The 27,915-nt window shown below is 44.9% G+C and overlaps 2 protein-coding genes across 2 annotated transcripts; both read right to left on the reverse strand.

The window, feature by feature from the left end:
* Nucleotides 1-1,078: 1,078 nt before the first annotated feature.
* On the reverse strand, nucleotides 1,079-2,307 carry LOC133910097 (dof zinc finger protein 5-like). Its single transcript, XM_062352615.1, has one exon. It carries the CDS (start codon nucleotides 2,137-2,139, stop codon nucleotides 1,426-1,428), a length of 714 nt encoding a protein of 237 aa, XP_062208599.1. The 5' UTR covers nucleotides 2,140-2,307; the 3' UTR covers nucleotides 1,079-1,425.
* A 22,030-nt stretch (nucleotides 2,308-24,337) lies between these two features.
* LOC133910098 (phosphoenolpyruvate carboxylase, housekeeping isozyme-like) lies at nucleotides 24,338-25,586 on the reverse strand. Its single transcript, XM_062352616.1, has 5 exons — nucleotides 25,448-25,586; nucleotides 25,223-25,368; nucleotides 25,069-25,125; nucleotides 24,532-24,918; nucleotides 24,338-24,409 (listed from the first exon to the last, which is right to left on the reverse strand). Exons 1-5 carry the CDS (start codon nucleotides 25,536-25,538, stop codon nucleotides 24,371-24,373), a joined length of 720 nt encoding a protein of 239 aa, XP_062208600.1. The 5' UTR covers nucleotides 25,539-25,586; the 3' UTR covers nucleotides 24,338-24,370.
* Nucleotides 25,587-27,915: the final 2,329 nt, after the last annotated feature.

Genomic DNA, 27,915 nt, shown 5'->3' on the forward strand with positions numbered 1-27,915 from the left:
TGTTACCGTTTTTGCCCCTAATCTTGACCTGCAAGTAGCACAATCTACGGATTAACGCCTAGGTACTGTACGGTGTACTCCACTTAACAGAAAATCCGGACGTTTATGCAGCAATCCGTTTCGTTACTAGCACTTGGTTGCACACGTACCGGGCCAGTTGTTGACGCGGCACAGTTTCGGTTCCTTTAAGACCACATCATGATTTCTGTTGAGACGATGGCATCATGATTTCCCCCCCAAAACCACAGCATTTCATCCCATTAACTCGCCGCTCGAGGCTCGATACGAAGTCGAAAGCAGCAGAGCCGGAGGTTAGCCACGCCCAGGTCACCGGTCGTGGGCGGCCTGTCCGCGTAGCAGGCAGGCAGCGCGGAAAGGTCCCGGTCCCGGCGCCGCAGCCGCAACTCCCAACCACATGCGCTCTCTCTCGCGAGCAGAGCAGTAAACCCGGGCAAAAGCCAACGCTCTCGCGGCCGGAAAAGTAACTTGGCGAGCAACAAAAGCTTGGAAAAGAGCTACTCCTACTCCTACCAGCAGCTAGCCCCCTCCTTCCTTGACCCGGACAAGTTGACGGTTGGAATATTTATCTCCCGGGTCCTTTTGGAAAAGGCCGCGCTGTATCGCATTGATGGGCAGTAAAAGTCACTCGGTCAGGTGCCCTGTCTCCATCTCCACGCCCATTGTGACGAAACTTCCCAAAAGGGAGGTGAAAAGCGCTGGGGCAGGCAGTCACAGAAATGTGAGTGTACCATGCCATGTAGGGGTAGGAAAGCGAAGACCCCGCTTTTTGTCTAGCTTGCCGCTTGCCCGTCATCGTCCACTTCATGAGCAGTCAGAGTCGAGGAACAGGCAGCACCAAGGTGGCACGGTGAACTGGAGTCGCAACTCGAACGTAGGGGTATGGGCCTTCATTCAGCCTCTTATCCGTGCAAAGAAAATGCGACCTGCACGACCAATCCATTCAGTTTCACGTCACCAGTTCCCAGAAAACAAGGGTGAGAGAGCTGAGCTGAGGTGAGCGCCGACTCTCAAGATCTAAGTACAGGCATGGTATCGCATCACACTCAGAGTCAAGGAAAGAAGGCAGGCTGTCGCAGCATGCACACGCTCAAACAGTCCTGGTGCAGGACAGACTTTCCACGGAGTTTGCAACTTGCGATTGTTACTCTTCATTACATCCGCAAGCAAACTAGCCAAGCTTAGGAAACAACAAAAGAAGAAGGAACGGACAAACAAGCTAGAGAGAGAAAGAAGAGGATAGAAAGAAAACAAAAGCCATTTCCATGTCCTGCATCGTCCATCCCTGTGTTGTGTAAGCCTCACGCACGTACAAGCCTCCCCACCTCATCAGCAAATTAAGCAAGACAGCAAGTCAAACAAGCCTAGCTCTCTATCCGAACCCAGAGACCGGCCCGCTCGATCGGATCAGAACCGGCGGTCAGGGCAGACCGGCCACCGATCGGCGTAGACCGGCGACGGCGAGGCAGGGGAGGACGGGTTGTTGGGGAAGCCGAGGACGAAGCCCACTGCCGTTGCTGCGCCGGCGGCCACCGCCGCGCGGTGCTGGAGGTGGTGGTGGCCGGGGACGCCGGTGGCGACGACGGGGCCGAGGGGCCGGTTCTTGCGTCGGCCGGCACCCACGGGGACGTTGCGGAGCGCGCCGCCGGCGGTCCAATAGCGGTGGCAGTCCTTGCAGAAGTGGCGTGGCTGGTTGACGTTGTAGTTGTTGAAGTAGCAGAACTTGGTGTTCCGGCTCCGGCACCGCGGACACGGCAGCGGCGGCGCCGAAGACGCCGCCGCAGCCGCGCGCGCCTCCGCGGTATCCTGCTGCTGTTGCTGCCGCGACGCCGCGCGCGGCAGCTGCCCTTTGTTTTCCCCGCTCTCGGCCGGCACCTCCGCCCCGCTGCGGTAGTGCTGCTTCTCGTCGTGGGCCTCGTATTCTGCCGCCGCCGCAGCCGCCTCCCGCTTGACCACCGGCTGGTCCCGCTCGTCCGGGTCGTCTCTCTCCCGCGCGAAGGCAGGCCTCGACGCCGCCGGCTCCTGCGGTGCCGGCGGGGCGCCCTCGGTGCACTGCGTGATGACCTTGCCGAAGAGCTTGAACCCGCCGGCTGCGGGTGCCATCTCGACGTGGGACAGCATTCGAACCGAGCGAGCTGCCTTCCAAGCAAGAAACCAAGACAACTAGCTAGAGCGAGAACAGCCGGAGGAGCGGAGAGAGGGGGGGGGGGGGGGGGACGAAGGAAGGGGGTCGTTGCTACTTAAATGCCATCAGCTAGCTCATAAGTCACACGACTCACACCAGTTATAAGCACAACAGCAGATGGATGGGTATGGGTTGGCCCGCGCGGGGGAAAAGGGGCAAAAAGGTGCCTGCCTGCCGCGGGTGGCGAGAAGGGAGTTCCGCTCGCGTCGCGTACGAGCTTCGTTCGTGGATGGTTTGGTTTGGTTTGGGCGACGGCGCCGATGGTGGTGCTGCATGTGGAGTTTGTGATTCGAGGAGAATCTCGGCGTTTTTATAAAAAGCACTGTTGCGAAACCGTGCCATCTGTGTGTGCGCGCGTGTGGGCTGTGGGGTTAGAACGGACGTGAGGGAAGGGAGTGGACCCGGTGGTGTAATCTGTTGCGGAAAAGCGAAGGGATGGGGGCGCTTTGTCCGAGCGGTGCGTGGGTGGCGTGATCCTCTGCGCCGGTGGGTCTCCTCAGCTGAGCTTTTCCGTTTCTTTGATCGGCCGGTGAGCTGAACCTGAACCAGAGGGGGTTTGGTATCATTGCCGGCGTTAGCCGCGCTGAGTCCATTACAAATTGAAAAAACGTTATTGTGGCAAGGTTTTACTAGAGGTGGCTCATACCTATGGTGTTCGTCAAGGTTCATGAGCCTATCATCATGAGTACTCTCTCAATTTCTTTTTATAGGATGTATTAGAATTTCAGAAAATCTTTTACGTATACTTTGACTACTAATTTCTTTTACAATATATTATCAATTGTTATGAAACTAATATCTTATTAAAAGATGTGTGAAATATAAATCTATTATACATCTTTTGTTCCTTAAACATGCACATAATTTAACTAATTATTAGTTAAAATTTACAAAGTTTGACTTTTTTTAATCCTAATACGTCATGTATTTTGAAACGAAGAGAGTATTAGATTTAGATTTGACATCTGTTTCACTATGAGCTGCAAATTTCTTGATTTGAGTCAGGTGGATTGTAAAAATAATGGTTGCACCTTCAAAAGTCATACTCTGTGCTTGGATTTCAAAAGGTAGGCGAGCTGGAGTGCCAATTTTAAGCGTGTGAATCCCAGGTAGAGATGTTGAGCACTCCATACCAACCTTTGCATGGCCGGCATCGGCCAAATTTAATGTTCATGTCCATCCACAACTAATCCAGTGCCTTCCGTCGCTTGTTTGGGTAAGAAAAGACGCCACTTTCTAAACCATTAAGTGTCACACCAGTCACCAGTGCAACGTTCATACGAAAAAAAAAAGTTCTAAGTTACAGTAAAAAAAATATTTCTGTAAGTTTTTGGCCTCGAATAGCAGTTGTTAAAGCCGCATTTTTATATTATCTCTGTTTTTAAATAGACGTTGTTTTAAAATTTTGATTTTATTTTTAAATAGATGTCATTTTAGGTTTTTAAGGTTGTGTTTTATTAGATCACTTATATTAAAGTCTATTGAAAAGTGGAGTTTTAATTTAATGAGTGTGGTAGATTGATGATTTATGTGCTATTGATTGAATGTTGGAGAAATTAGAAAAAGTAAATATGTTATATATGAAAAAAATATTATAACTTTATCCTAAAATAATATTAAAAGAAAACGAAGTTAGTACTACTTTTGTACTTGTTGCCTTCTTGCTATTCGAAGGGAAATTTGGTGCTCCGATCTTATACCATTTGTGGCGCAGGAGACATCACTTCACTCCCGATTTGATCGGACTGCAACAAATTTCATCAGCAAATACTAAACCCCAGCCCAAAACTCGCTCCCAAAGCATGAAAGGAAACGTCCGTTTAACTAACCCAAAAGGAGCTCATGGTGGGTATTACCAGTTAAGTGCCTGTACATGTTTGCTTGTTTTAACAAAGACTTCCAATTGGAAGGCTTGCACCTTGCGGTGATCATGCGAAAGGCTGCTAGCCATTGACGAAAGAAATCTGCCGAGACTGTGCAGAAAAAGCGAATCCGAAAAGTACTTTAGAGAAAGCCCTCTTCTGGCTAAAAGCGCCTCAGTGAAAGTCCCAACTAATGGCAACTTCAAAAGGCTGTGCCATAACTCTTTTAGCTCGGAAAATGAGTGAAGGAGCATAGATTCTCTACAACAGGCGGACGGCACACATGCTGGCTCATTCGTTCGGTGAACCGCAGCGCCCAAGGCTACACGCCTGCAGCTTTTGATCACTTGTCACTAAGCTTTTAAAATTGAAGGCAGCATTGGTTTCAAATTTGAGATGAGATATCAATCCTACCAACTGATAAATGATCACGATGCCAAACTAGAGATCATATTTACTGAATAAGATAGCTTGCTAGAAGGAATCTGAATAAAATTCTTGAACAACTCCTAGGTACTGTTGCATGCAAACAAATTGATCTTTTTATCCGAAACATGTACTCTACTGGTAGTACGACTGTACGTGTACTTGAATGTGCCGGGGGTACGATCTGCAGCCTGCAGGAAAGCACAAGTCGGCGCATTGCCGTGAATAAATCCATTTATTATCTTAATATTTGATGTGAAAAAGAGGCATTTAAGATCATAAAATTAACACGTTAATCAGAGAAAAAAAGATCTATCTATCTCACTCATTATTATGAACATCTAACGGTCTAGGTTTAACTAAAGAGTACATATCAAGTACTCCCTCTGATTGCAAATATAGGTCGTTTTAGTCCCCTCAACAATTCTCTAAATATAAGTCGTTCTCAAACTTCTATGCACTTTTTTCTCTTTTGTTCCTTTCTTGCCCTTGTTTAATAAATGCTATCACTCTCACAAATTAATGAGTTATCTTTTCCAACGCAGAATAAATAAGGGACAACAAGGTCATTTGATCTACTTTCTTAATCCTTGTGCATGAGTCTAAAACGACTTATATTTGCAATCGGAGGGAGTATAATTTACACCATAGATCTTAGTGGGTCCTAATTATAATGATTAAGATTCATCATGGCATAGACTAATTTTAGAAGACAACCGAACAAAAGAGTCTAGATGTAAAAAGTATATAAAAACTTATATGTACACTAGAGTTCCATCTTGTCTAACCTCTCCTCTCAAAAAGAAAATAGAAGTTCGAAGAGTTCCATCTGCAATAATTTAGCGTCTCATTCGAAAAGAAAAAGAAAAAAAGAAAAATCTAGCGTCAACCATAGAAGAGGAAGAAAGATGCTGCTTATTTAGTCGTCGGATGCCATCCACCTCTGTCCCAAGCCGCTCTGCCGGTTGTCAAACCGGAGGGCCATCAAAAACAAGGCTGGACGTGTACGCCACACACGACGAGCGACACGCCGAGCGGACGAGGGATCTACCCAGTTTCCAGTCTCGGTTTGACTAAGCCTCGCCATCCAAACTCTCGCGGCCCTCTGAGATGAGGGGAGGATTCTAGGGTCTTGTAGCCTTGCTTTTTGTTGCCGTGGGTCTCCACCGTTGTCGTAGCCTGCGGTCACGTTGTCCTCGACTTGGAGTCGAGCAATGGTCATCTCGAAGGATTGGAGCTCCATGGAGTAGTGCTTTCCATAGTGTGGATGGGAGCTCACATAGTTGGAGCATGGCTTTGAGCAGAGAGCGGATTGGGAGCATTGAATACCATATAGATGGATTTACTGCAAGCACTTGGTTTCTCTCTCTTCTTCTTTCCTTTCTTTTTTCTCTCTCCTCTTGCTTGAGCGTGAGAGGGATAAGTGACTTTTTTTTCTCTATCATCTTGCTTGGGCGGAAGACATGGATAAGCGACAAGAAATTTCTGAGAAAAGGATGCAGCAAATCATAGTTCTCTTTCTCCTCTTCTTTTTTTTTTTGAAAACAATATAATTCATTTCCTGAGGTTTATTGTGGTAATTACTTTTATTAATATGTTCCTAGGGGAAGGAGCAATCAAATTTCTTAGGCACAACCAAACAATGATTCTTAAGTAAGAATGCCGAAGGAATGAGGCTCTTGGCCTGCCTGCTAGGTGCTAGCAAGCTAGAAACATGCAAGAAGACATTGTTGCCAAATTGTGTCTCATTCTTAGAGACATATGGCTAATAGCTCTCTTAACCTTAGTGATTGAGGACAATATTATGATCTTTCGCCATTCTTACTTTTGTCAATTGCCATATGTCCCTCCGTCGCAGATGCATCACATGGTCACGAACAAGACGATGACGTAGTTCCGTGTCAAGTATACGGGTGTCATCCTCAAGAAGGCTCAAGCAAGCGCCTCTTTTTTTAAACATCCGTGCAGCCAGAAGATCAAATGCCATATATTTATGTTTTCGTACAAAGTTTTGATCATCAATCTGATAAGTGTACATTTTACTATTTTAAGCATCACATAACTAATTGGATGCATATGCCATATAATTAATTTGTCACAATCAATCTGCTAAGAAGTTGTGTCAAACAAATTCTATGATGCTTGATAAAGCTGCCGCTATTAGAAGTTAAAAGAATTGAAATTACCACATCAATAATAAAAAATGGAGAAATACCTACATAGTTTGTTGACCTTGATATTTTTCATTGTAGATCATTCGTATTTGCATTAGTTAGAATATAGTGCACCAAAAGCCAGCGCAATTGTGTGGCTAGATTTAGTATGTGGCAGTTTTGTTATAAAATTCCAAAACTTATAATTAAAAGTGCAATTACAATTACTATATAATATACTTAATATCTATGGTTAGATATATAGTTAGACGTTATGCAGCTATAACAACTCTATAAGTAGATATATAGGTTGAAAGTGACTAGATTGTATTGATATACAATTATAATGCCATGACATGGCCGATGTAAGGAGACTATGTTCGATGGCTAACTTGGTGAGCCAAAATACAACTAAACATTTGATGTTCACGTACAAGTCAAACACCCATATCGATGGCTTGGCAACGCCATATGAATGAATTTGTTAGGACCCCTACCTCGGGTTCCTATGTGCCTCCAGTATCAGTCGATCAAGTAGCTGATACGTACAGAATTCAACAAAATAATATCAAATACATACTTTAAATTAAATAAAGTAAAATAATTACCTAAAAAGAGTAAAAGATGGTATTGTGGATAAAAATCCACAGTAGACCAGCCAAGCAGAAGAGCCTACAGCGGAGCGAAATGAACTCATGCACATATACTTCCAAAGCCATCCAATAGTCTCCCTAACTCCTCTAGAGCTCAAATTTGTGCAAGATTTAGATATTAGGGTTTAGGAAGTGAGACTGAGTGTTAGAAAGCAAAATTTTCATTTTTGAGCACTTGAGGTCATCAACGAGCTTTTGATTCGCAATCTTTTCTCTTGGAGTTGTGAGCTCCTAGACAGCATGGTGTCACCCAGAGAGCATCCAAATTTGTAAAGTGCCACAGGAAGTTTGTGTTACCCTCGTTAAATTGAGTAAGAACCCTCGCTTGATCTTTGCGATTGCTTGGGAGAGGAAAGGATTGAAAAAGACCTGGCCTTTGTGAGCTCCTCAACGGAGACGTAGGCACCTCTACGTGAAGTGGTCGAACTTCGGGAACAAATTCTTGTCCATTTCATTTTGTTGCACATTAACTTGCTTTAGTTAATATTTGGGGATTTTTCCCGATCTACTTGTTAGTGTGCTTGTGACTGCAGGGTGTTGGTGATAAGGTACTTAGACCTCCTCTAGAACCTGTGGTAACCCTTGGAATCACTTAGATTTACTCTACAGTTATTCAGTTTTGATTTCCTGTATAATCCGGAGTATCCGGATAAGGCCGGAGTATCTGAGTTCTGTATAACCCGGAGTCTACGGATTAACTCGGAGTATCCGGATCCAGTTATCTGCTGTCAAGTTTTTAAATTGAAGGAATCGCCTATTCACCCCCCCCCCTCTAGGCGACATCTAGTACATTTCAATTGGTATTAGAGCCTAACCTCCTACAAGGTTTCATCGCTTGGAGGATTTGAAGATGTTGGCAGCCGGAGAGAAAAGCCCTAGGAGTCTGAAAGGTGAGACTTTGGGTGGTGGCTCAAGAAGGCCAATGGATTCGGGAGATACTTCAACAACTGGTGGCTCTAAAGATAGAAGGGGAGTCGAATTTAATCATGTCAAGTTCCAGAACCCGAAGTATCCGGATAGATCCGGAGTGTCCGGATTCTGGACAACCAATTCTTTTTCTATTGAGTTGATAGAACTCGAAGTCTCCGGGTTCACCCGGATACTCTGGGTCCTGTCACTCAACCTGGAGGGTCCGGTTCACCCTCTGGGAAGGAGTCACTGTCTCGTGCCTAACTCCAACCTGGAGTCTCCGGATTAGGCCGGATACTCTGGGTCATCCAGGCTTTTTAGCCTTCCCCGAGCAGCACACCTCCTATTCAACCCCAAAACACCTCTTTCATCTCTCCCTCTCTGTGAAAAGCCTCCTTTGGCGATTTCAAGCATCCTCTAAGGATTTTGCATGTTTTTCTTCAAATCAACCTCAACTCTAGGCAGGATTCTTCGGGGTTCCCTTCGGATCGATCGTTGGTGGTATTTTTGCCCTAAAAAGGTACTTCAAGAACTCTTTCACCTGATCTCTCAAATCCTAGTGATAGACATGGTGTTTTCCGCCGTAGTTTGGCGTCGGGCGGTCTCAACCAGGAGGGTGAGGTCACGCAACCATTGGGCTACTAGCGAATCCTCCGGTATTGCTACCGGTGGGTGGCTAAGAAGTATTCACAAGGTCTACAGATTCTGCACAGGTGTCATGGCCCCATTGTCGAACCGCCGAGCACAGAGTGGCGACATATCATGAGGGGGAGCCCCTGGCATTTGTGCGATGTGACGGCCTTGGCGATGATGCTGCCGAAGACTGCATCCTCTGTGGTAGCTCCTCCGAACGACGTTGTGGTGATTAGGGCTATGTCAGAGCGTCCCCTTGTATGATGCTGGTTTGGTTCCCCTCTGGGCGTGTGGCCTGGGGATCATCGCTGGCACCCGGAACACCAGAGCCTCCGCTGCCCCCGTTGCATGAACTAGCATGCAAACTTCCCGTTGAGCCTCGGAGCCTTCAAACTCCGAATCGGTGTCTCATACCTAGAGCACATCAGGCTCATCTGGGTTGTACCCCATGATGAATACCTAACGGTGATCGGGGTCCTCAGAACGGGACTCAGCGATTGTCGTGGATTCGACCATAGGTAGCCCAATCTAATCTCCAACACTTACCGAAATGCATCCCCTACCTAGCATCCCAACTATCGAGGATTAGTCCCTGCCAATGATTCAAGGGTGTACCGGTTGATGGGCGCGTGAACAACTCTTACGATGTGATGAACTCAAGAACACCAAGGGTTATCCAGGTTTAAGCCTCCCGAATGATAATAGTGATACATCCTGTGTATTTTGTTATGAGTGTTTGTAAATAGGTTACAGATGAGTTCCTCCTCCCCTCCTAGACCCGTTCTCCTCTCCTCTTTATATACAAGAGAATGAGAACTTATAAGTGAGTCTCTTTTAGTAGATCCATACCTAGCTAGATATTCTTTTATCAGGCCATCACCACGCGGAGCGTGTGCGCTGCACCTTGCATCAGGTACTGCAGGTCCATCCCATCCTCTTGGACGTCTCCACTTTTATTTTACCTCGGTAGCCCTGCATGTCCCCTCACCGTGAACCGCAAGCTTATCTGTCAAGCTGTTCCATCCCAGCCTTCTGTGAGCCCACCTGCGAACTCGTTCATTTGCCTGGTCGTTCTGCAGACCCTGTCTCATCTGTCGTGTAGCGCTAAGTCTTCCGCAAAACCCCACTCTATAGCATTTAATGCTACGGGACAGGTCACTGCCTACCTGCGCCAGCCATGACTTTGTTCGCTGAAGAAGGTGCCTAGGAAAGGAAAACACTTGAGTAGAAATCAATAAATATGATTAGACAGGTTAGATATGGACATCCCGCGACCAGCTCTTGCTGGTCGCGGGATGGTCACCGGATCATAATATATCGCAAAAAGGCTGGCCGCGCAAGTCTCGCGTTGGTCGAGCAAACCTTGACCTGCCACGACCAGCCCTTGCTGGTCGCAGGATCACAATATATCACAAGGAGGTTGACCGCGCAAGCCTCTCGTTGATCGAGCGAGCCTTGAACTGGTCACGCGATGGGCTAGGGTTCAGGAAGTATCCCCGTCGGTCATCATATCACTTGCGGGGCCCGTTAGCCAGAACGCTTTCTTACTCAATACTCTGACAAAAATAAATTAAGAAGCACGATGCAGCACAAGATCGTCACATCGAGCAGGGAGCAAACAAGGCACAACATGCAAGTAAGGCAAATATATTCTAATTTGATTGGGTTGCCTACACATGATGTATGATTTTGACAATTGATCAAAATATAGACGAATCTAGCTAATATGTGTATACGATTCGGGTATAAGTTTGGAGCATAAATAATTTTATTTTCCACTAACATAATTTTTATTTATTCTTCTAATTTTATATATTTTGTAATTAAATAACATTAACATCATAAAAAACTAAAGAGATTAATTTTTAATAAAAAATTATTGCAACAAAATAGTGTAACAAAACTAACCATGCTATTAACATGTACCACCTGCTAGTTGTAGCACAGAATTAGATGCCATACAATCATATAGGATAAATTGCCCGGGGCATAATATCCAGCTAGACAACGCCCGCGATGGCTTGCTCCGGAAGTCCGAGCTGACGTGCTGTCCACTTTTGGGCGTCGGCTAAACTAATCTCCCGATTAGAATAAAGCAAAAGAATAAGCACGGCAGCGCCCTTCCACCTTTTCTTTTCCTTTTTTCTTTTCTTTCTGGGTTCGTCGATCCCACTTCCACCGCATCATGTGTCATTATTTTACCCAAAAGTTCATGGATGCCCATCCAGCTTTTGGAACAATCTCAAAGTGGGTGCATGTTTCCAGGGCTTAGGCTTATAATCAGATCAGGTGTGTGATGAATCATTTTTTTTCTTTCTTCTTATCTACACGTATTTAAGAAATTCTAGCCCTAGTCATATGCGTATATATATGAATTATCCAATAAACTTTAAATGCGCAAATCTTGCAAATGAGGTTTGCGGTGAGACAACAAGGTTTTTTGCGAATATCTAATGGCATATAAGAATTTACCCGAATGCATTGTGTACCATTTCCGCGAAGTCATGCAAAAAATGGTTTGTCCGGCTTTGCTTCCTTCCGAATTAAAATCCAAAGACCCATTCTGTTTTTGGCCGGAACGTTGGGCTTTCAAGTGTCAACGCGAATGTGACTTGTTTACTAAGAAACCGACATACTACGAAAGATGCGAAGGCACCTTCCACACCTTCCAATCCATTGATTACTTTTGGGACATAAAACAATCCAAAACAAGAATCTATCCCTTTCTTTATCATGGAAAGAGATAAGCGTTTGGTGTGCACTTGTACCTTTGGCCCTAGAATAATAGCAGTAGCTTTTGGTGAGGACAAAAGAAGGAATTGCTTAGGTTGGAAAAGCCAAGCCATGTTGCCTTTTCTTGTTAATCCAAAAGCGATGCTTTCGGATTTTGCACTTTGATTTAAAAAAAAAACAATGGGAACACACAGAGCACTTTCACCTTTCGATATGTTTCTCCCTTGGACGAATTCTTGATAGATCAAAACATGACGTAATATCTGTCTACGGTAGGGCATGCATAATGAGAAATTTTAATTTGAAAAGAAAAAATTACCGAGGCATAATGCAATGGTTTCTTCTGTAACAAAATATGTCGGTTGAGACAAATATCCAAATTTCATCTTTGATCACTATTTTTTATGAGGTGGGCAACGGATGAGGTTTCGTCCCTCCTGAACAAATGTGATATCCGGGGTTCAAACACGGCAGGCCATTTCCTCCTCACCGAGACTGACCATCTGCGCTATGGCAACCCTCTATCACTACTTTTCATTAAATTACATTTATAAAAAACATTAAAATATGATACTACAAAAGTACTTTTTAAGATAAATTTACACATGATTTTTATCAGCCACTAGGCGTGGAATACCCAAGGTCGTGAAGTGCATGTTGTACTTGTCCTATGATCAGTACGCACAACATATTAGTACCATACATACACAATTACATTACAACAGGCTATAATACTGATGTTCTTTAACAGAGTTACTATATAATATAGAGTTCATCGGAAGCTATTAAAACTTATTCTTTAGTAGTGTGCCCACTACCATCCCACACACAACTGACTAGATTAAACTTAGAAAGATCCAGCTTCAGCATCCTGAAACCTGCTGCGAGGTACTGAACCATAGAAGGTAGCTCCTCCTCGAACTTTGAATGATAAAGCAACAAGGGTGAGTACTTCTTTTACTCAGCAATACATTAAATGTTTACAAAAGCTAATACATGACAGGCTATTCAACAAATGGCTTAACAAGTTTCATTTGTCATAAAGCAGCAGTTCATAAACAAAAACATGATTCTAACAACATTTATGTAAAGCAATGTTAGACATATAAAAGAAAATACTCATAATAAGCATAAACTCATAGCCAGACTTTAACATCAATCTCAAACCACAAACCATCTCAATGAAAAATAATTGTTGTACTGGTGCATGTGATAACCCAAATCCAAAACCCAAGTCCCAACGGAACACTATAACCAGTGTCTGACCCAAACTTGCTCATGATCGTGAGCACGATTGTTCAAATAGTTTTAACTCTACAGAGATTGTACACTTAACCCACAATACATGATTTATTTTGTTGCCAATATACAAATTATATATTTCCTTTGGTGTGCTGGCAAACTATCATGACATAGTCTTTACATTGATCAGAGCTAACTCTGCACTCTGCATCAAGTGACGGAAAAAACCATCCCACACTTTCTTCTTTTGCTAGAGAGACAAAGTTAGGGCTAAACAACTTATTCAGCTAAGGTCGTACCAACATTAGCCTTATGGTTGCACAAGTTAGCACTGCAACAAATATGTTATTCCATGACCATAAGCTTTCGTCACTGATTATTGAATATTTGTCGTGGCATGATATTTATGATGGTTGTATGACAAAAATTTGTTTGTCACCTTTCTTGCATCTCTAATCAAATTCAGTGATGAATTAAAGCTTTTTCGTCATAGAAATTATGACGATATTGTATCATCATTACTTTTATGACGTTATGTATCGTTACTGTTGAAACAAAAATGTCACAAGTTGGTGGTTGCGGTGTTGCCACGTGGATAGCGATCATCATAAAATCTACAACCTAGTGACATAGATCTGACATGGCAAAATGTTGTGACGAATTATGGATCTAACGTGGCAAAATGTTGTGATGAATTTTGTTGTCATGATTTAGCGAAAGACCCATATGATTGCTGAGTCTGTTGATTGTTGGGCTCAAGTAATGTGGGCTCAGCCCATTTTGAGCCACAATTCAGTTTTGACCGAACCCATTTTGAGGCCCAATTTGGTTTTTTGCTAAACCCATTTTGAGGCACAAAATGCTATCATCGGACTATCCGGTGAATGCAATCTTCAAAAACCCTAAACTTCAAGCTTTTTTCTCTTCGAATAAATCAGTGTGAATAAAATGCTAGCGCCAGAGTTTTATGCTTATGACATACAATTACTCAAAAGCGTTTTGGGAAATCCTTCTTAACAATGGATGTTCCTATGACCTATTGGAGTTTTGCTCGTTGTCTGGTGTTCACAATCTTCTGTTGCAACTCCTCTCCTCCATCTTCTATACACCGGATGATCTGGTGATGACACCGGAGTATTCACTGGACTAAAAGTCAGAGAGTAAACTCTAATTTGAACTCATCGGATGATCTTGTGTTTAAAACAAGATATCATCGGACTATTCGGTGTTCGTATTAATTTTAACCCGAGCCAAATTTGAGTGTCAATACTAGTTTATAAGCCCTAATTCCATAGCTCCCACTGAATGTACTTAAAGGCGCCTAGAGGGGGGTGAATAGGCATTTCTGAAAATTAAAACTCAGCAGCGGATTATTCAGAGGCCGGATATTCCGGTCTGTCCGGAATATCCTGTCTAGTTCGGAATATCCGGGTTATACAAGATTTTGAAAACAAATAAATCTAAGCAAGTTTACTAGAGTTGAAAAGATACCACTAGTTCTACTATGAGTAAAATGCTTAAACAACAATAGCTAGCAGTAAGATTCTCACAAATACTAGAATTTGGGAAAAATCCCAGAACTACAACAATTAGTAAAACTTGCACAGATGAGAAGACAATAATTTATCTCGGAGTTCAGCCACCTCACAAAGAAGTGCCTACGTCTTCGTTGAGGAGCTCACAAAGAACCAGGTCTTTTCCAACCCTATCCTCTCCTAGTGACCATAAAGATCAAGCTAGGTTTTCTTACTCAAGTCGATGGCGATTACAAACTTCTCGTGGTACTCCACAATTGTTGGGTGCTCTAGAGGTGACGCCTTACCGTCTAGGAGCACGAGGCTTCAAGAGAAACAATCACAAATGAGTGCTTGATAACGAACTCAATGCTCAACAACTCAATTAGTCTTCCAAACATAATCTCTCAAATTTGGCGCAAAACTAAACACTAGAGATGTTTGGAGGGCTGTTGAATGCTCTTAGGAAGCTTTTTCAAAGTGGAGCTCAGCAGCAACAGCAAGCCATAAATGCTAGGGGTGTGGGGGTATATATAGCTGACCCTCAAAAACTAGCTGTTACTGTTCTGACTCACCTACCCCAGAGTATCCGGTGAAAACCGGAGTCTCCGGCCTGAAATCCAAAACGGGCTCAGAACAGTGTCAGAACTAGCCGTTACGGTTCTGTTGAACTACTCGGAGTATCCGGTGAACACCGGAGTCTCCAGGTGGGACTTAGTCAACTCAAAGAAACAGTCCGGAGACTTGCCGGACTCTCCGGCCTCTCCAGGTACCAGAGTATCCAGTGAACACCGGAGACTCCGGTCATTTAAATTAAATGCTAACCGAGACTCTCTGGCGGAGTCTCTCTCGGAGACTCTGGCCAAAAACTTCATCTACCCGGAGTATCCGGTAAACACGGGAGACTCTGGTCTTTTTAAAATAAAGGCTTAACCGAGGCTCTCTGCCGGAGACTTTCTCGGAGACTCCGGCCAAAATTCACCATCTACCGGAGTATCCGGTGAACACCGGAGACTCCGGATAATTAAAAATAATTCAGAACCGAGACTCTCTGGCGGAGTCTCTCTCAGAGACTCCGACCTAAAACACTGAGTACCGGAGTATCCGGTGAACACCGAAGACTCCGAACTCAGGACATTTTGCCTATTTTTGCCGGTGTTCGTGCGTGAATGTGTCTCAACTATTGATTCTAAAAGGTTACTTTGAGCAATGAGACACCATCAAAACTGACAATTGCATCCCTCTTGATAGTACGACTTTTCTAGACTCAATTTCAAAGATAAAACAAATTTAATCCTATCGAGTACTATTAACCGCTTCACTTTTCTTTTTGAGGGATGTCAACGTTGTGTATCTTCACAAATAAGACTAAAACATGTTCATAGCTTCAATAAACATATTAGTCACTTAATCATTTTGTCATAAATAAGCTAAAACTCATTTAGGGGGCCTAGATGCACTTTCACCCACAGACCAAAATACAATAATAATGTTCACAGACCCTAGATAGAATGAAACAGCTACAAGTTCACAGAATATACTGTCTCCCAAGTCTCAAAATCATGAAAATAGAAATCACAACAGTTCACCAATAGTTGGAGCTACATCAAGCTGATAAGGAGAACCCTGAAATTTTAGGGAGTAGATGGACCTAATACTGACTGAAGCTTAGCAGTTGACAAAGGAGAGCATTAGTTTCTTGTGATGTCTTCTTCAAACTATCAATCTCTTCTAACTGGTTTTTCATTACTGTTTCTGATTCTTGTGCCTACTTCTTCAAAGTATCCAACTCTTGTTGTTGAGCATTAATTTGTTGTCCAATCTTCATCAGGCTTTTGGCACACTATATGAATCTCCATCAGGCTTCTTGTGTCTGCTTTTGGCACACTATGTGAATCTCCATTAGGTTTCTTGTGCCTACTTTTGGCACACTATATGAATCTCCATCAGGCTTTAAATGATACTCTGATCTTACACCCATGTCTTCCAAATCAAGCCTAGCATTAAGCATGTCCTTTGTCTTCCCAACAATGTTGAGAAATGTTCCAATAAAATTTTCACATATATTTTTTTCCGATGTGCATGATATCAAGATTATGCCGCAGCTTCAAACTTGTCCAATACGGCAAGTCAAACAAACAAACTCTTCGTCTTTAACATTGATAATCGACTCCATGCTTCCTTTTCTTCCATCCAAGATGCTTTCATGGTTTAACGTTTTTGACATTCTCTAGTTGCTCAAGCAACTCCTCTATACTAAATTCCCCTAACTTCTCACGTGTTTCAGTCTGACCATTAAAAACTTTTCTACTTCTCCATGGATGTTCTCGTGGAAGGAAACGACGGTGGCCAATATAACATATCTTGTTCCTTATTTTCTTTGAGCAAGGATCTTTGTCACAATGCACACAAGTATAATAACCTTCTGTGACTCACCCTAACAATGTGCTCAATGCTGGATAATCATGAATGCACCATATAATTTCAACATGTAGATCAAACATTTTAGCACTAAATGCATCGTAAGTATGGACACCATTCCAAAGCTCAAGAAACTCTTCAATGAGAATCTTCAAGAACACATCAAAATCCTTTCCTGGAGAACTCAGACCAAGGATGAGTAAGGCCATCATTAAGTTAGATTGTTCCATACATTCCTATGGTAGCAGATTGTAAGGCACAACAAATACTGGCCACATGTTGTATGAGGAGGCCATATTGCCAAATGAATTGAAACCATCAGTCATAAGGCCAAGACTCAAGTTCCTAGCATCTTCTGCAAACCACCCAAATTTTCTATTGAAGTCTTTCCATGCCTCACTGTCGGCTGGATGGCTAAGTTCATTCTCCACCGATTGTCACTTCAACTTGTGTTATTGTGCCTCCTCTGCTATTTTCTTAGAAGCAAACATCCTCTTCAGCCTTGGAATCAATGGAAAATGTCTCAATACCTTATTAGGAATGTGCTTTCTTCCATCTGCATCTTTCCATCTTGATGCACCACATACTGGACACTCATCATTTTTTGCATACTCCTTCCGGAACAAGACACAATTATTCTTGCACACATGGATTGAATCATATCTAAGTCTAATGGAACGAAGAAAGTTTCTTGCTTCATTGTAAGATGCTGGAAGAGAGCAAGCCGGGAATGCTAAAGATAAAAACTTCAGTAGTGCAGTAAATGAAACATTGTTGATCCGATATAATGACTTGATATGAAGTAACTTCACAACAAATGAAAATCTAGTAAAACCAGCACATCCAGGGTAAAGTTCACGCTTTAACTCTTCTATTACACTTGCAAACATTGTTTACCCGTCATAATAGCCTTCAGTTGTGTACATCTCCTCTATCATATAAAAAATTCTATGGTGTGCATTTTCATGAACTCCAGCATAAGATGGTTCTCCATGATGGATCCACCTATTGTATGTGCTTGCCATCCCATAAATATATAAGTGATCCTTTACGTGTCCTTGAGGTCGATGAATCCGATTCAGATATTTACGACATGGGCAAAGCATTTCTTCATTCTCACCAAATCTTTCCTTAACAACTTCATGAAATTGCTGACCCCATCAATGTGTGCCTTGCTAAATTATATACCATTTATCCAACTTCTATCCATCTGTCAAACATTCAAATAAGGAAAAATTAACAGCTCATTACAGTGCCCAGAATAAATCAACATTATTGTGCATGCTTTATAAATCTTTGTACTGTGCAACATAAATCAATAAAAAAATGGTTCCATGACAGAAGAAATCATAAAATTCATAAACACATTCTCAATTTAGTTATTTACTAGAATATACTCAAATTAAACAATGTACTATCTAAAATAGCATAGACATATGCAACAATCTATAATATCACCATTATTCAAGCAAAATTTAGGCACTGAGAAGCAAGGGATATTACTGAAGCCAATACCAACTGGAGGGCATTCATACCTTTGTTGAAAGACTGACTAGACCAGGTGCTGTAGCCGGATGACGGGTCACGTGGGAAAACGTCGCTGCCGAGGAAGACAAGCCCTTCCAGGGCTATTGCGTTGCTCCAGAGGCGTGGTTGCTGCGTCGGCCTGCACCGTAAGGCAACGCCATCGGGGTGCACCGCAGGAATGCACTGCCTGATTGCGCCGCTGCGGGGCACTGCCTGGTTGCACCGTCATGGAGCACCACAAATCTACGCTGCAAGGTGCGCACTATTTGCATCTGGTCTACGCCACCGGAGTGTGCCGTCGTCGTCATCATCTCTTTCTTTTTTTTTGAAGGGGTGCACCGCCGTCTCAGCTCTGGGGGTGCGATCTGTTTTCTCGCCAAGTCCCAAAATAGATTTGTTGCTCTGGCCTGCAACTAATAGGCAGGCCATAGATTTATGTATATATAAAATTTAAGATGTCAAGGATTCGAACTCCCTCCATAGCTCAATGGTAATGCTGACCCTCCTCATCCAATCGGTCCCAGGTTTGAACCTTGGGATGTGTTGTTTTTTTTTTTCTGTTATACCTCCCTACTTTTCACCTCATACTTACATGTGGGACTCTGGCTGACTGGTGGGCCACGCTTGCTTTATCCACGCCAGAAGTTTATGACAATAGAACTTTATCATAGGTGCTAACCGAACTCTTATGATAAAATTATTTCGTCACAACACTTTGATGTATCGGTTTGTGACGATTTTTGTTTGGCCTTAGTGATGATTGTACCACTATTTGTCACTAAAATGAAGGGTTATAGCACCAAATTAATTCTTATGACACTTTCTAGAAAAAAATGTCATAAATCAATGACGGTTTATAGCATTGTCATATGCTCCCTCTGGTTGCAAATGCAGGTCGTTTTAGCCTCCTCAACTATTCTCTAAATATAAGTCATTCTCGAACTTCTATGTATTTTTTCTCTTTTGTTCCCGTCTTGCCCTTGTTTAATAAATGCTATCACTCTCATAAATGAATGAGTTATCTTTTCCACTATAGAATAAATGAAGGGAAATAAGGTCATTTGATCTACTTTCTTAATCCTTGTGCACAAGTTTAAAACGACCTACATTTACAATCAGAGGGAGTTGTTTTCATTATAGATTAGCATACTTGTTGTAGTATAGGCTCAAGTTAGGGGTACTAATTTCCAGTCCTTAGCTGACACAAGCGATTTCCACTTACTTGCGCTCACTGTGCCTTAAACTCAACCATATCATATCAACCATCACAATCTATCTATAACAACTGTAGAACTCATATATACATCACCTTCATGTAATATAGACTCACAGTTTATAGTAATTAGAATTTTAACCAAGTTTCCAGGTTAAAGCATCTCAATCCAACAGTGAGACTAACCGACACCGTAACACTAAGCAGGACTAAGCACCATTGATAACTGTCGGAGGATGAACTCCTGTCGCAGGGATCCCGAGAGACCCCTTTTTAGAGATTCGGCCGGGGGGATGATCCTGAACGAGCTTGTCGGGGAAATAAATGGGAACGGAAATAAATGCAGTGGCTGGTGGTGGGAGATGATCGACCTAGTGCAAGAAAGATGGGTGCACCGGGGTTTAGACATGTTCAGGCCGCACGGGGGCGTAACACCCTACTCCTGTGTGTGTTATATCTCTTCTTGAAGGGAATTCTCCAAGGATGTATCGGGTTACAGGAGTGAGCTGTCTACAGAGAGCTTGAGGCTCTCATGTTCTAGCTTGGCTTGAGTTTGTTCGTGACGTTCTCCGTCTTTTGATCTGGGCTTCGAATGCTTCTTGAGGGCTTCCGGATCTGAGGCGGAATTCTCCCAAGATGAGTCGTGAGTGTGTGCCTCTTGAGCTGTCTGTCTTGTGAGCTATGAGCCCCTTTCCTTTTATAGGCGCGCCGACCTTGACTTATCCTGAATGGGAAAGAGGGGGCGTACGTGCCGAGGTGCCACGGAGAAAGGCGTCATCATTCCGTCTCGGCGAAGTGACAGGGGCGGTGGAAGATTGCGGCGTGTATCCGACCACCCGCCACTGCGAAGGTCGTCCGGCGCCATTAAGAGGGCCCACCGGGCAGCCGCAGAGGTGCCCGGTGCGCCCACCCTGTCTTGTCCTTCTGCCGGGGCAGGGTGGCAGGCGGAGCGCTTCGATTCTGGCAATATTATCCCGAGGCACCCGGGCGAAACGGGACGAGACCCGTGCATTTAATGGACCCACGCCCCCCTGCCAGAACATGGCAGGGTCTGACACTAGGGCGTGGGCAGCTGAGAATGTCAGGATGTTAGGATGTCAGGCCGCGCGTGCCTATTAAATGCAGCATTTGCGTCTTTGACTGGCTGACACCCCGGCGAGGGGACCCTTCCGGTCGTCGAACGATCTTGCGCGAACCTTCGGGGAACCGAGTCCTCGGGGGCTGCCACATGCAGCCCCGAGCACTCTCTCCCGAGCACTCTGGTGAGACCTTCGGGGAACCGAGTCCTCGGGGGCTGCCACGTGCAGCCCCGAGCACTCTCTCCCGAGCACTAGGGGAAACCTTCGGGGAACCGAGCCCTCGGGGGCTGCCACGTGCAGCCCCGAGCACTCTCTCCCGAGCACTGGGGGAAACCTTCGGGGAACCGAGCCCTCGGGGGCTGCCACGTGCAGCCCCGAGCACTCTCTCCCGAGCACTTTCTTCCCGGTACTTGGACTCCGCGGATCATCAGGGAACTGGGGTGCTCGGGAACCAGAGGCGGCGGCCCCGAGCACCTTCTCCCGGAACTTAGCTTCTTCTTATCTTGTAGGGCGGACCTCGTGGGATGGTGACGCGTGGCGGATGGCCGGCCCGGTCTCGGGACTCAGGGACCCCTGGTTCCTGATACACCGACAATAACAAACTTAGACATTGAATAACCCATAACCTTACAGCGATAATGGTAAAGGAATCAAATCAACAAGGCGGGTAAATGCATACAAGTAGGACGTGTCTATCAGACAAATAAAATGATAGTTGGATCAATCAAACACCACATGCATAGTATAAACATTTTACAAACTTGGGAGCAATGTGATCAAGGGGTGCTTGCCTTGCTGCTGATCAACATCCGAAACCGGTTCAGGGTCCTGCTGCACAGCTTCCAGGACAATTGTATATTGCTCATCAAATACTTGAACCAACTAATACAAGGTGGGGATCGTGGCTGACGGCGAGGAAGACGATAACACGCAGATGCTTGACAATGCCGACTTGGACAAGGAGCATGTTGCGAGAATAAGCATAGAACCAGGGAGAGGGAGCTCACTGGAGTGATGGCGACTCGACGAAGCTGTCGGCTTTGAGGAAGAAAGGGTCGGTTTCACCAAGCCAAGGTGGGAAAGGAGGTGGTGCAGTGGAGATAGGGAGATCAAATGGAGGCCATGACGCGGTAATTGGGGTTTTATAGCCATCAAGTCCATGAGAACGTGATGAGTTCACCACGGCGTGCACGCATGGCGTGCTCACATGTCAGCGCAAGAGGAGATAGAGGGGAAGAGTGGGGTCCACATGGGCCCAGAGATGTGGTGGGGGGGCGGTGGACAATGATGTAGCGTTAGCGAGGGCCGAGGAATCTAGGGAAAAATTCTAGAGCTATTTCTAAAGTTATATTTTTATTTTAGAACTAAATTTTGGGCTGTTACAATTTTCTTAATCCTGATTTGAATATTTAGAAGTACTCTTGTAGTCAAAGTTTCAAAAGTTTGACAATATGTATTTCAGAACAATATCATTTATAACTTTAGAGAGTATTAGTTCTCCGAAGTGACTTACGTTGCTAATAAGTTGAGACTTCAATCCATTCAGCATTCCATCTTTTGACAAGTGGCCCTTGATGCCTGTTTGGAATAGAGGAATTAGGCAGAAATTTAGTGAAATGTGTTCCACTATAAACTACATTCCTTTACGGATAAATCCGAAGTCCTACTGTCCTAGCTCCACGTTGGCTGTACTTTCAATACCTTGTACCGTTGAAGTCCTACTGTTCTGTCAGAACATTGACATCATCCGTAGGAGACCGGCACACCATCCCTCCCCAGTAACGAGTACTAGCAAGAAGAGCCGTTTTCCTCTCGCTGAGCTCGATTGAATCCACTCTTTCGCCTTGGTGGGACACTGGGAGGAGGGGTAGCTCCAACACGGCATCGCGTTGATGACTCCATGATGCGGGCAAGACAACGTGGGTGCATCACCGCAAATTAATGGAGATCTCGCTCCCTCTCTCTGTCTGTCTCTCTCTCTCTCTTCCACCGCCGGTACGGAGTAGGAGCGGAGCGGAGCCTCGGCTGGGCCCCCTGCCTGCCTCGCTCTGCCCGTCCGGTTGGCTCTTTTTGCCGTGCGCGGCAGTGTCAGTCACCCAGCCTCAGACTCGCAGAGACGCGACGAATGAACGAGCGAGTGAATGAATGAGTGAGTGAAATGCTGAGGAAGGGGATACGATCTGAGACTGCCGCTCGCTGCTGCGGTATGGCACAGTACCACTCTGCTCCTCGCGAATCACGATACGATCGCGGGCGGGCGCACCACGCCTTGTAGCGCGGCAGATCCCATTCCGGCCGTGTCGCCGCTCCAGGCACTTGCGACCGGCTGCCTCCCTGCTGCCGCCGCTGCTGCGCTAAAGCGCCGTGAGACGGCCATCAATTCGGAGCGGCCCACGGGCGCTCACCGAGGCACGGAGAAGTTGCGGTGCTGTACTACGTGCGTGAGAATGCTCCTCCGATTTGTATGCATGTAATGGGTCTCCTGATTGGCATGATCTGTATGGGCGGAGGAACGTGAAGCGTGTCCTGCTTGTAAGGACATGATGAGTTCGTCCCAGCTCGTTCCCAGACCATGTCCGAACGGGATGAATCCGCACCTACTACCCTCTCCCAATGATTTGGTCATGCTCACCGCGGTCTAGTAGGAGCAGTACTACACTTTGATCCAAAAGAGCGGTCTTCACAGAAGAAAATGGAGAAAATCGAACATCAGAGAGTTATGATAGCAAGTACGGGCGGTTCGGGGACCCCAAGGCATCGTGGCACGCGAGAAAGGCCCAAGGAGGCAGTATGCATGAATTCGCGAGCGAGAACGGAAATGCACGGCATGATATGTATTGGAATCCGACATTATCTTGCGTAGATACCAGTACTCCGAGAACCCGGACGATAAAGTACGATGGTCATGTTGGAGTGTGTTTAACCTGACGTTAACAAAAGCTTCGAGGAGAAAGGAGAGTCTAATCGTGCCTCAAAACAGCAAGGGAAAGAGTCAGCCGGTGTGCACAAAATAGTCCTCCGAAAGGTGTTTGTTCCGTTGCATAACTGCCTTGACGTGACATGCTGAAAGCCCAAATGAGCAAGACAGGGATCAACTACGGCAGTCAAAACTCAAATGTTAGAAACATGATCCCCGCGTGCGACAGCGTCATACCAATCAATAAACCCAATCTCACGCCCTGGCGGTCGGAGTCATGGCTCCGGGAACGTTCAAACCGAACCCAGCAGACTGTGCAGGTGGCATTGAGAGATGAGAGGGTGAGCCGGTGAGGTGCCGTGCGCGAGGGGCGAGCCGGCGAGGGGAGGCTGCCCCTTTGTTGCATCTTCCACGCCGGGCAGACGGCACCGCCGAGCGCTCGCGACGATTGACACACACATAACACAGCATTTCGCCATTTTGGAGGGCCGCGGCGCGTGCACCTCCCTGCTGGGGCTGTGGCAGCTGAGCACGGTGGCAGACCGCAGAGAAGAGGTCCCTCAACCGTTCGTCCCCGACATATTTAATAAGGTACCCAAGGATGATAAAAGATCTAACCATGACCCAACCCAATATTCAGTGACTCGAAATACGGGATGCTCGAAAAGCTAAAAGTATTATGGATAAGCATATATAGGAGTTCGATATAGGCCCTTTTTCTTCTGACCATAAACTGAAACAAACACTAACGAGCTAGCAACAAACAGTCTAACTTATTATTAGCTTTTAAAAATCTGAAAAGCTAATTTATGATAAAATAAACTAAAAGCTAATAAGCTGACTAAATAAACTAAACGTTCAGTGCCGTGATGCGCAGTCTCTGCTTCAAGGGTCGCCCTCCAGAAGGTCTTTGTGCCCAGCAACCTGAAATTCAGCAATCACATTGCCATGGGTCAGAGAAGATATAGTGAAGAATCCTTTGACCAGGACCAGTGATTAGTATGGTCTCATTCACTTATGAATACACAAAGGTCTTAAAGAATCACCTGTAGAAGAAGTTGCTTTGTCTCTTCATAGTTGGCTCTAAGACGCTCGCCAAATGACCACAAATTGTCAGAAACCAGTAACTTGTCATACAGAGCAGCAATACCAGGATCACCTATGGAAAAAACCATCTCAACCAAGTCTATTGTAACCCTGAAAAAGGGCCACTCGTTGTACATCTCTTGAAGGGTTTGAATATTTCGTATGTCCTCCAAGACATGCTTGAAAGCTGCACCGAAACCAAGCCACACTGGTAGGTGGAACCGAGTCTGCATCCAAGCAAATATCCAAGGAATTGCACGAAGCGATTCAATGCCTCCATTTGGCTTTCTTTTTGATGGTCCACTTCCAATATTCATCATCCTACCATATTCCATCTCTGCTGTTGCCTATACGAAAGAAAAACACTAAGCCAGGATTAGTTATGCACACAAATAGAATAATCATAAAAAATAATAATGAATTTATTAAGTAGCAAAAAGACTAATGACATAACAGTACAAATATGTTCGTTGAAACAATATTATATCTTAACTTACATTCAGGAATACGACATGAGTTCCCAGTTCGCAAGAACAAGCCTGGAATGTCATGCACTGAATAAAAGCTATAATTCAGAGCGGTATTTGCATAACAATGGAAAGTAAAGGTGTAAAAAAAGGAAACGATGATCAAAGAAAACTGAAGACTTACAAGGCGGAAATATTCAACAAACCGTGGTTTTTCAAATACAATTGATCGGTATTCCTTTGTGGCAACAATGGACATTTCATCTATTAAAGCACGCCATTCTTGCTTTGGTGAAATTGGTGGATGCATGCCATGTTCAAGAGTAGCAGCTGTAAAACGTTGGAGGGTTCTAAAGCACAAATGCTCCTCTCCAAAGGATTGCTCAATGACTTCACCTTAAACAGTTACCCGAAGTGATCCATGAATAGTTTCTGGAGGTTGTGACAGGATAGCAAGATGGGTAGGACCCCCACCTCTTCCCACAGTCCACCTCGTCCATGAAACATAGTCAGCTTAGAGCAACTTCAACCGGCTCCTTATCCGAACTCCCTATCGTCAAATATAGCGATCAGTAAAAAAACGTCCTCCAACCGGCTCGCTATGTTTATTCCCTCGCTATCCGCTAGGTGTGGCTCACCACGTCCAGCGAGCAGGTCTGGCTCGCCATCTCCATTCGCTAGAGACAATGATTGAACAGTACTCAAATTTTCCTCCTCATCTTCTCTATTCAAAACAATGCTTTTCTGTTGCTCCAAAAATCCTAAATTTTTTTATACTTGTTCCATAATCTATGTGCAACCCATTTTAACTAGATCCACCCAAAAAACATGTGTATAATTTAAACTACATATCTCCAAAAAAAAGACCACTTTTATAAATTGTAACAATTGTTTGCGCCTCAAATAAATTCCCAAAAATCTGAGAAAATTCACTAATATTCTTCTTATGTGATGGATTAATTTTTCAAATTATTTCCAGCCCTAGTTTATATGGTGAAAAAGTGAGTTCCTTTATAATGTCCTATTTATATGCATTTTTATCATTTCATGTGATATTATTCTTTTAATTTAATTTGAATTCAAACAAAATTTAAATATATTTTTCATTTATAGGATACTAATAAAATAGAGGGGAGTAAAATTTAAGGAGCGGGATTTAAGGAGTCGGTTGGAGCGCGTAGAGAAATAAAGAATGAATCTTTTGGAGAGGCTCTCTGTATGAAGTGAGATTTAGAGAATCAGTTGGAGATGCTCTTAACCCCATACAACTTAGCAACCTTAATAAACTCCTCTTGAGCTGTGTACAGTTGCCAAGCAGCAGAGAAACGACCAGCATCCTTCCCAGAATCTGAATACCCAATCATCACTTCCTGCTTGCCATTGATCCTGTTTCTCTCTCTCTCTCTCTCTAGCTGATAAGGTGACGGCAAGAGCTTTGGTAAGCAGTGGTCGGTGGGTGAGCCAATGACAAAGGTGATGGTGATTTTCCCTAACAGTAGCTTCAAAATTTAAATCAAGCTAATTTTTTAGGCACGTGAAACACAAAATTTGATTCGACCTTCACATTGTCTCACTCAAGGTAGCACAGGGGCGCCAGAGCCTTCCACCAGCCAACCCAGCAAATCCTACGTGCGTGGTTGTCGTCGTCATCAACAGACGGTGATGGCAGCAGCCACTGGCGACACCAAGTAGCATCCATGTGCTTCTCCTTCACTCCCTACCTCCATCTCCTTTCCTCACTCCTCTTCTAGAACTAGTGGTTGTGGCATTATAGATGGTGGTGATGGTGTGCAAGACGATGCGATGGTGTCCAATCTGCCTGGGGGACAATCGAATATGTGCGATGATGGTCATATTTGCTAGTCTAGTGTGATGGGCCATCGAGGGTCGATGGAGAGGGTCGTCATAGTGCGCAGGGGTCATGGCTACCATTTATACTACTGCTCAGCCATGCTCCGTCGGTGCCTTGGTGGTACCCAGGGCTAGTCTGACGAGTCTCCATTATGGGGATCCTAGACCACACCTACGGTGCCCTTGGGGACCTTTGTCCCAGTTACGTGTTGGTGGATTGCGTGGGCTCCCCTACTCTCTCTTGCGAGATCGCAGTGGTCACGCGTGCTGCAGGTTGCGTCAACCTCGTCAACGCACTTTTTAGGGCAGCACTCGGCTCCCCCACTGTGTCACTGGCTCACACAGTTCGGGCCCAACACTGGCGTGATGCTAGGCTTGTTGGGTCTAGAGGGCAATGTCATGCCTGGTCTAGGCTAGGCCTCTAGGGGCTATCCCCGTTGTGGACCTCTCTTCATTGGTAGACCTCCCCTTACCAGATTTAGGTGGTCGTTGCCAGCAGGTGCATGAGGTGGTGGTGGCCACTGAGTGGCAACGCGGCTGTGCAGGAGTAGCCCAATGTAGCTCAACCTATTGGTGTTGTTTGGTACAACATGTGAGGTGGGTTGTGTAAGAGCTTTAGGAAAAAGCCATGCTCGTCGTTCTATCGGTGCTAGCAATGACGATGTTCTTGGGACTTGTTCCCCTCTTTGGAGGCATTATCGAGGTGCCCCTATTTTCCCCAACCCTCGGTGGGTTCTCCAAGTGAAAACCTATATTTGGCTTACCAAATCGGGCAATGATGGCGTCTTTGATGTCATGTCCTCCTTAGAGGCGCTCCCTTGGAGTTTATTGTCATGTGTTGGACGTCCCATGGCGTTGCTCAGATTGGCGACAACGATGACACAATCAGGTGAAGTTGAAACTTCCGTCTAGCGATGGTGCTAGACCGATGGCTTTGGGTCTGCGGTCCTTGTAGAGGGGAGCTATGTGGGGAATGTGGTGTGGCTGGAGGCGAGCTTCTCCCCTAGGTTGTTTAGGACTTGGTGA

The sequence above is a fragment of the Phragmites australis genome, chromosome 2 (genome assembly GCF_958298935.1).
Source record: "Phragmites australis chromosome 2, lpPhrAust1.1, whole genome shotgun sequence".
NCBI lineage: Eukaryota > Viridiplantae > Streptophyta > Magnoliopsida > Poales > Poaceae > Phragmites > Phragmites australis.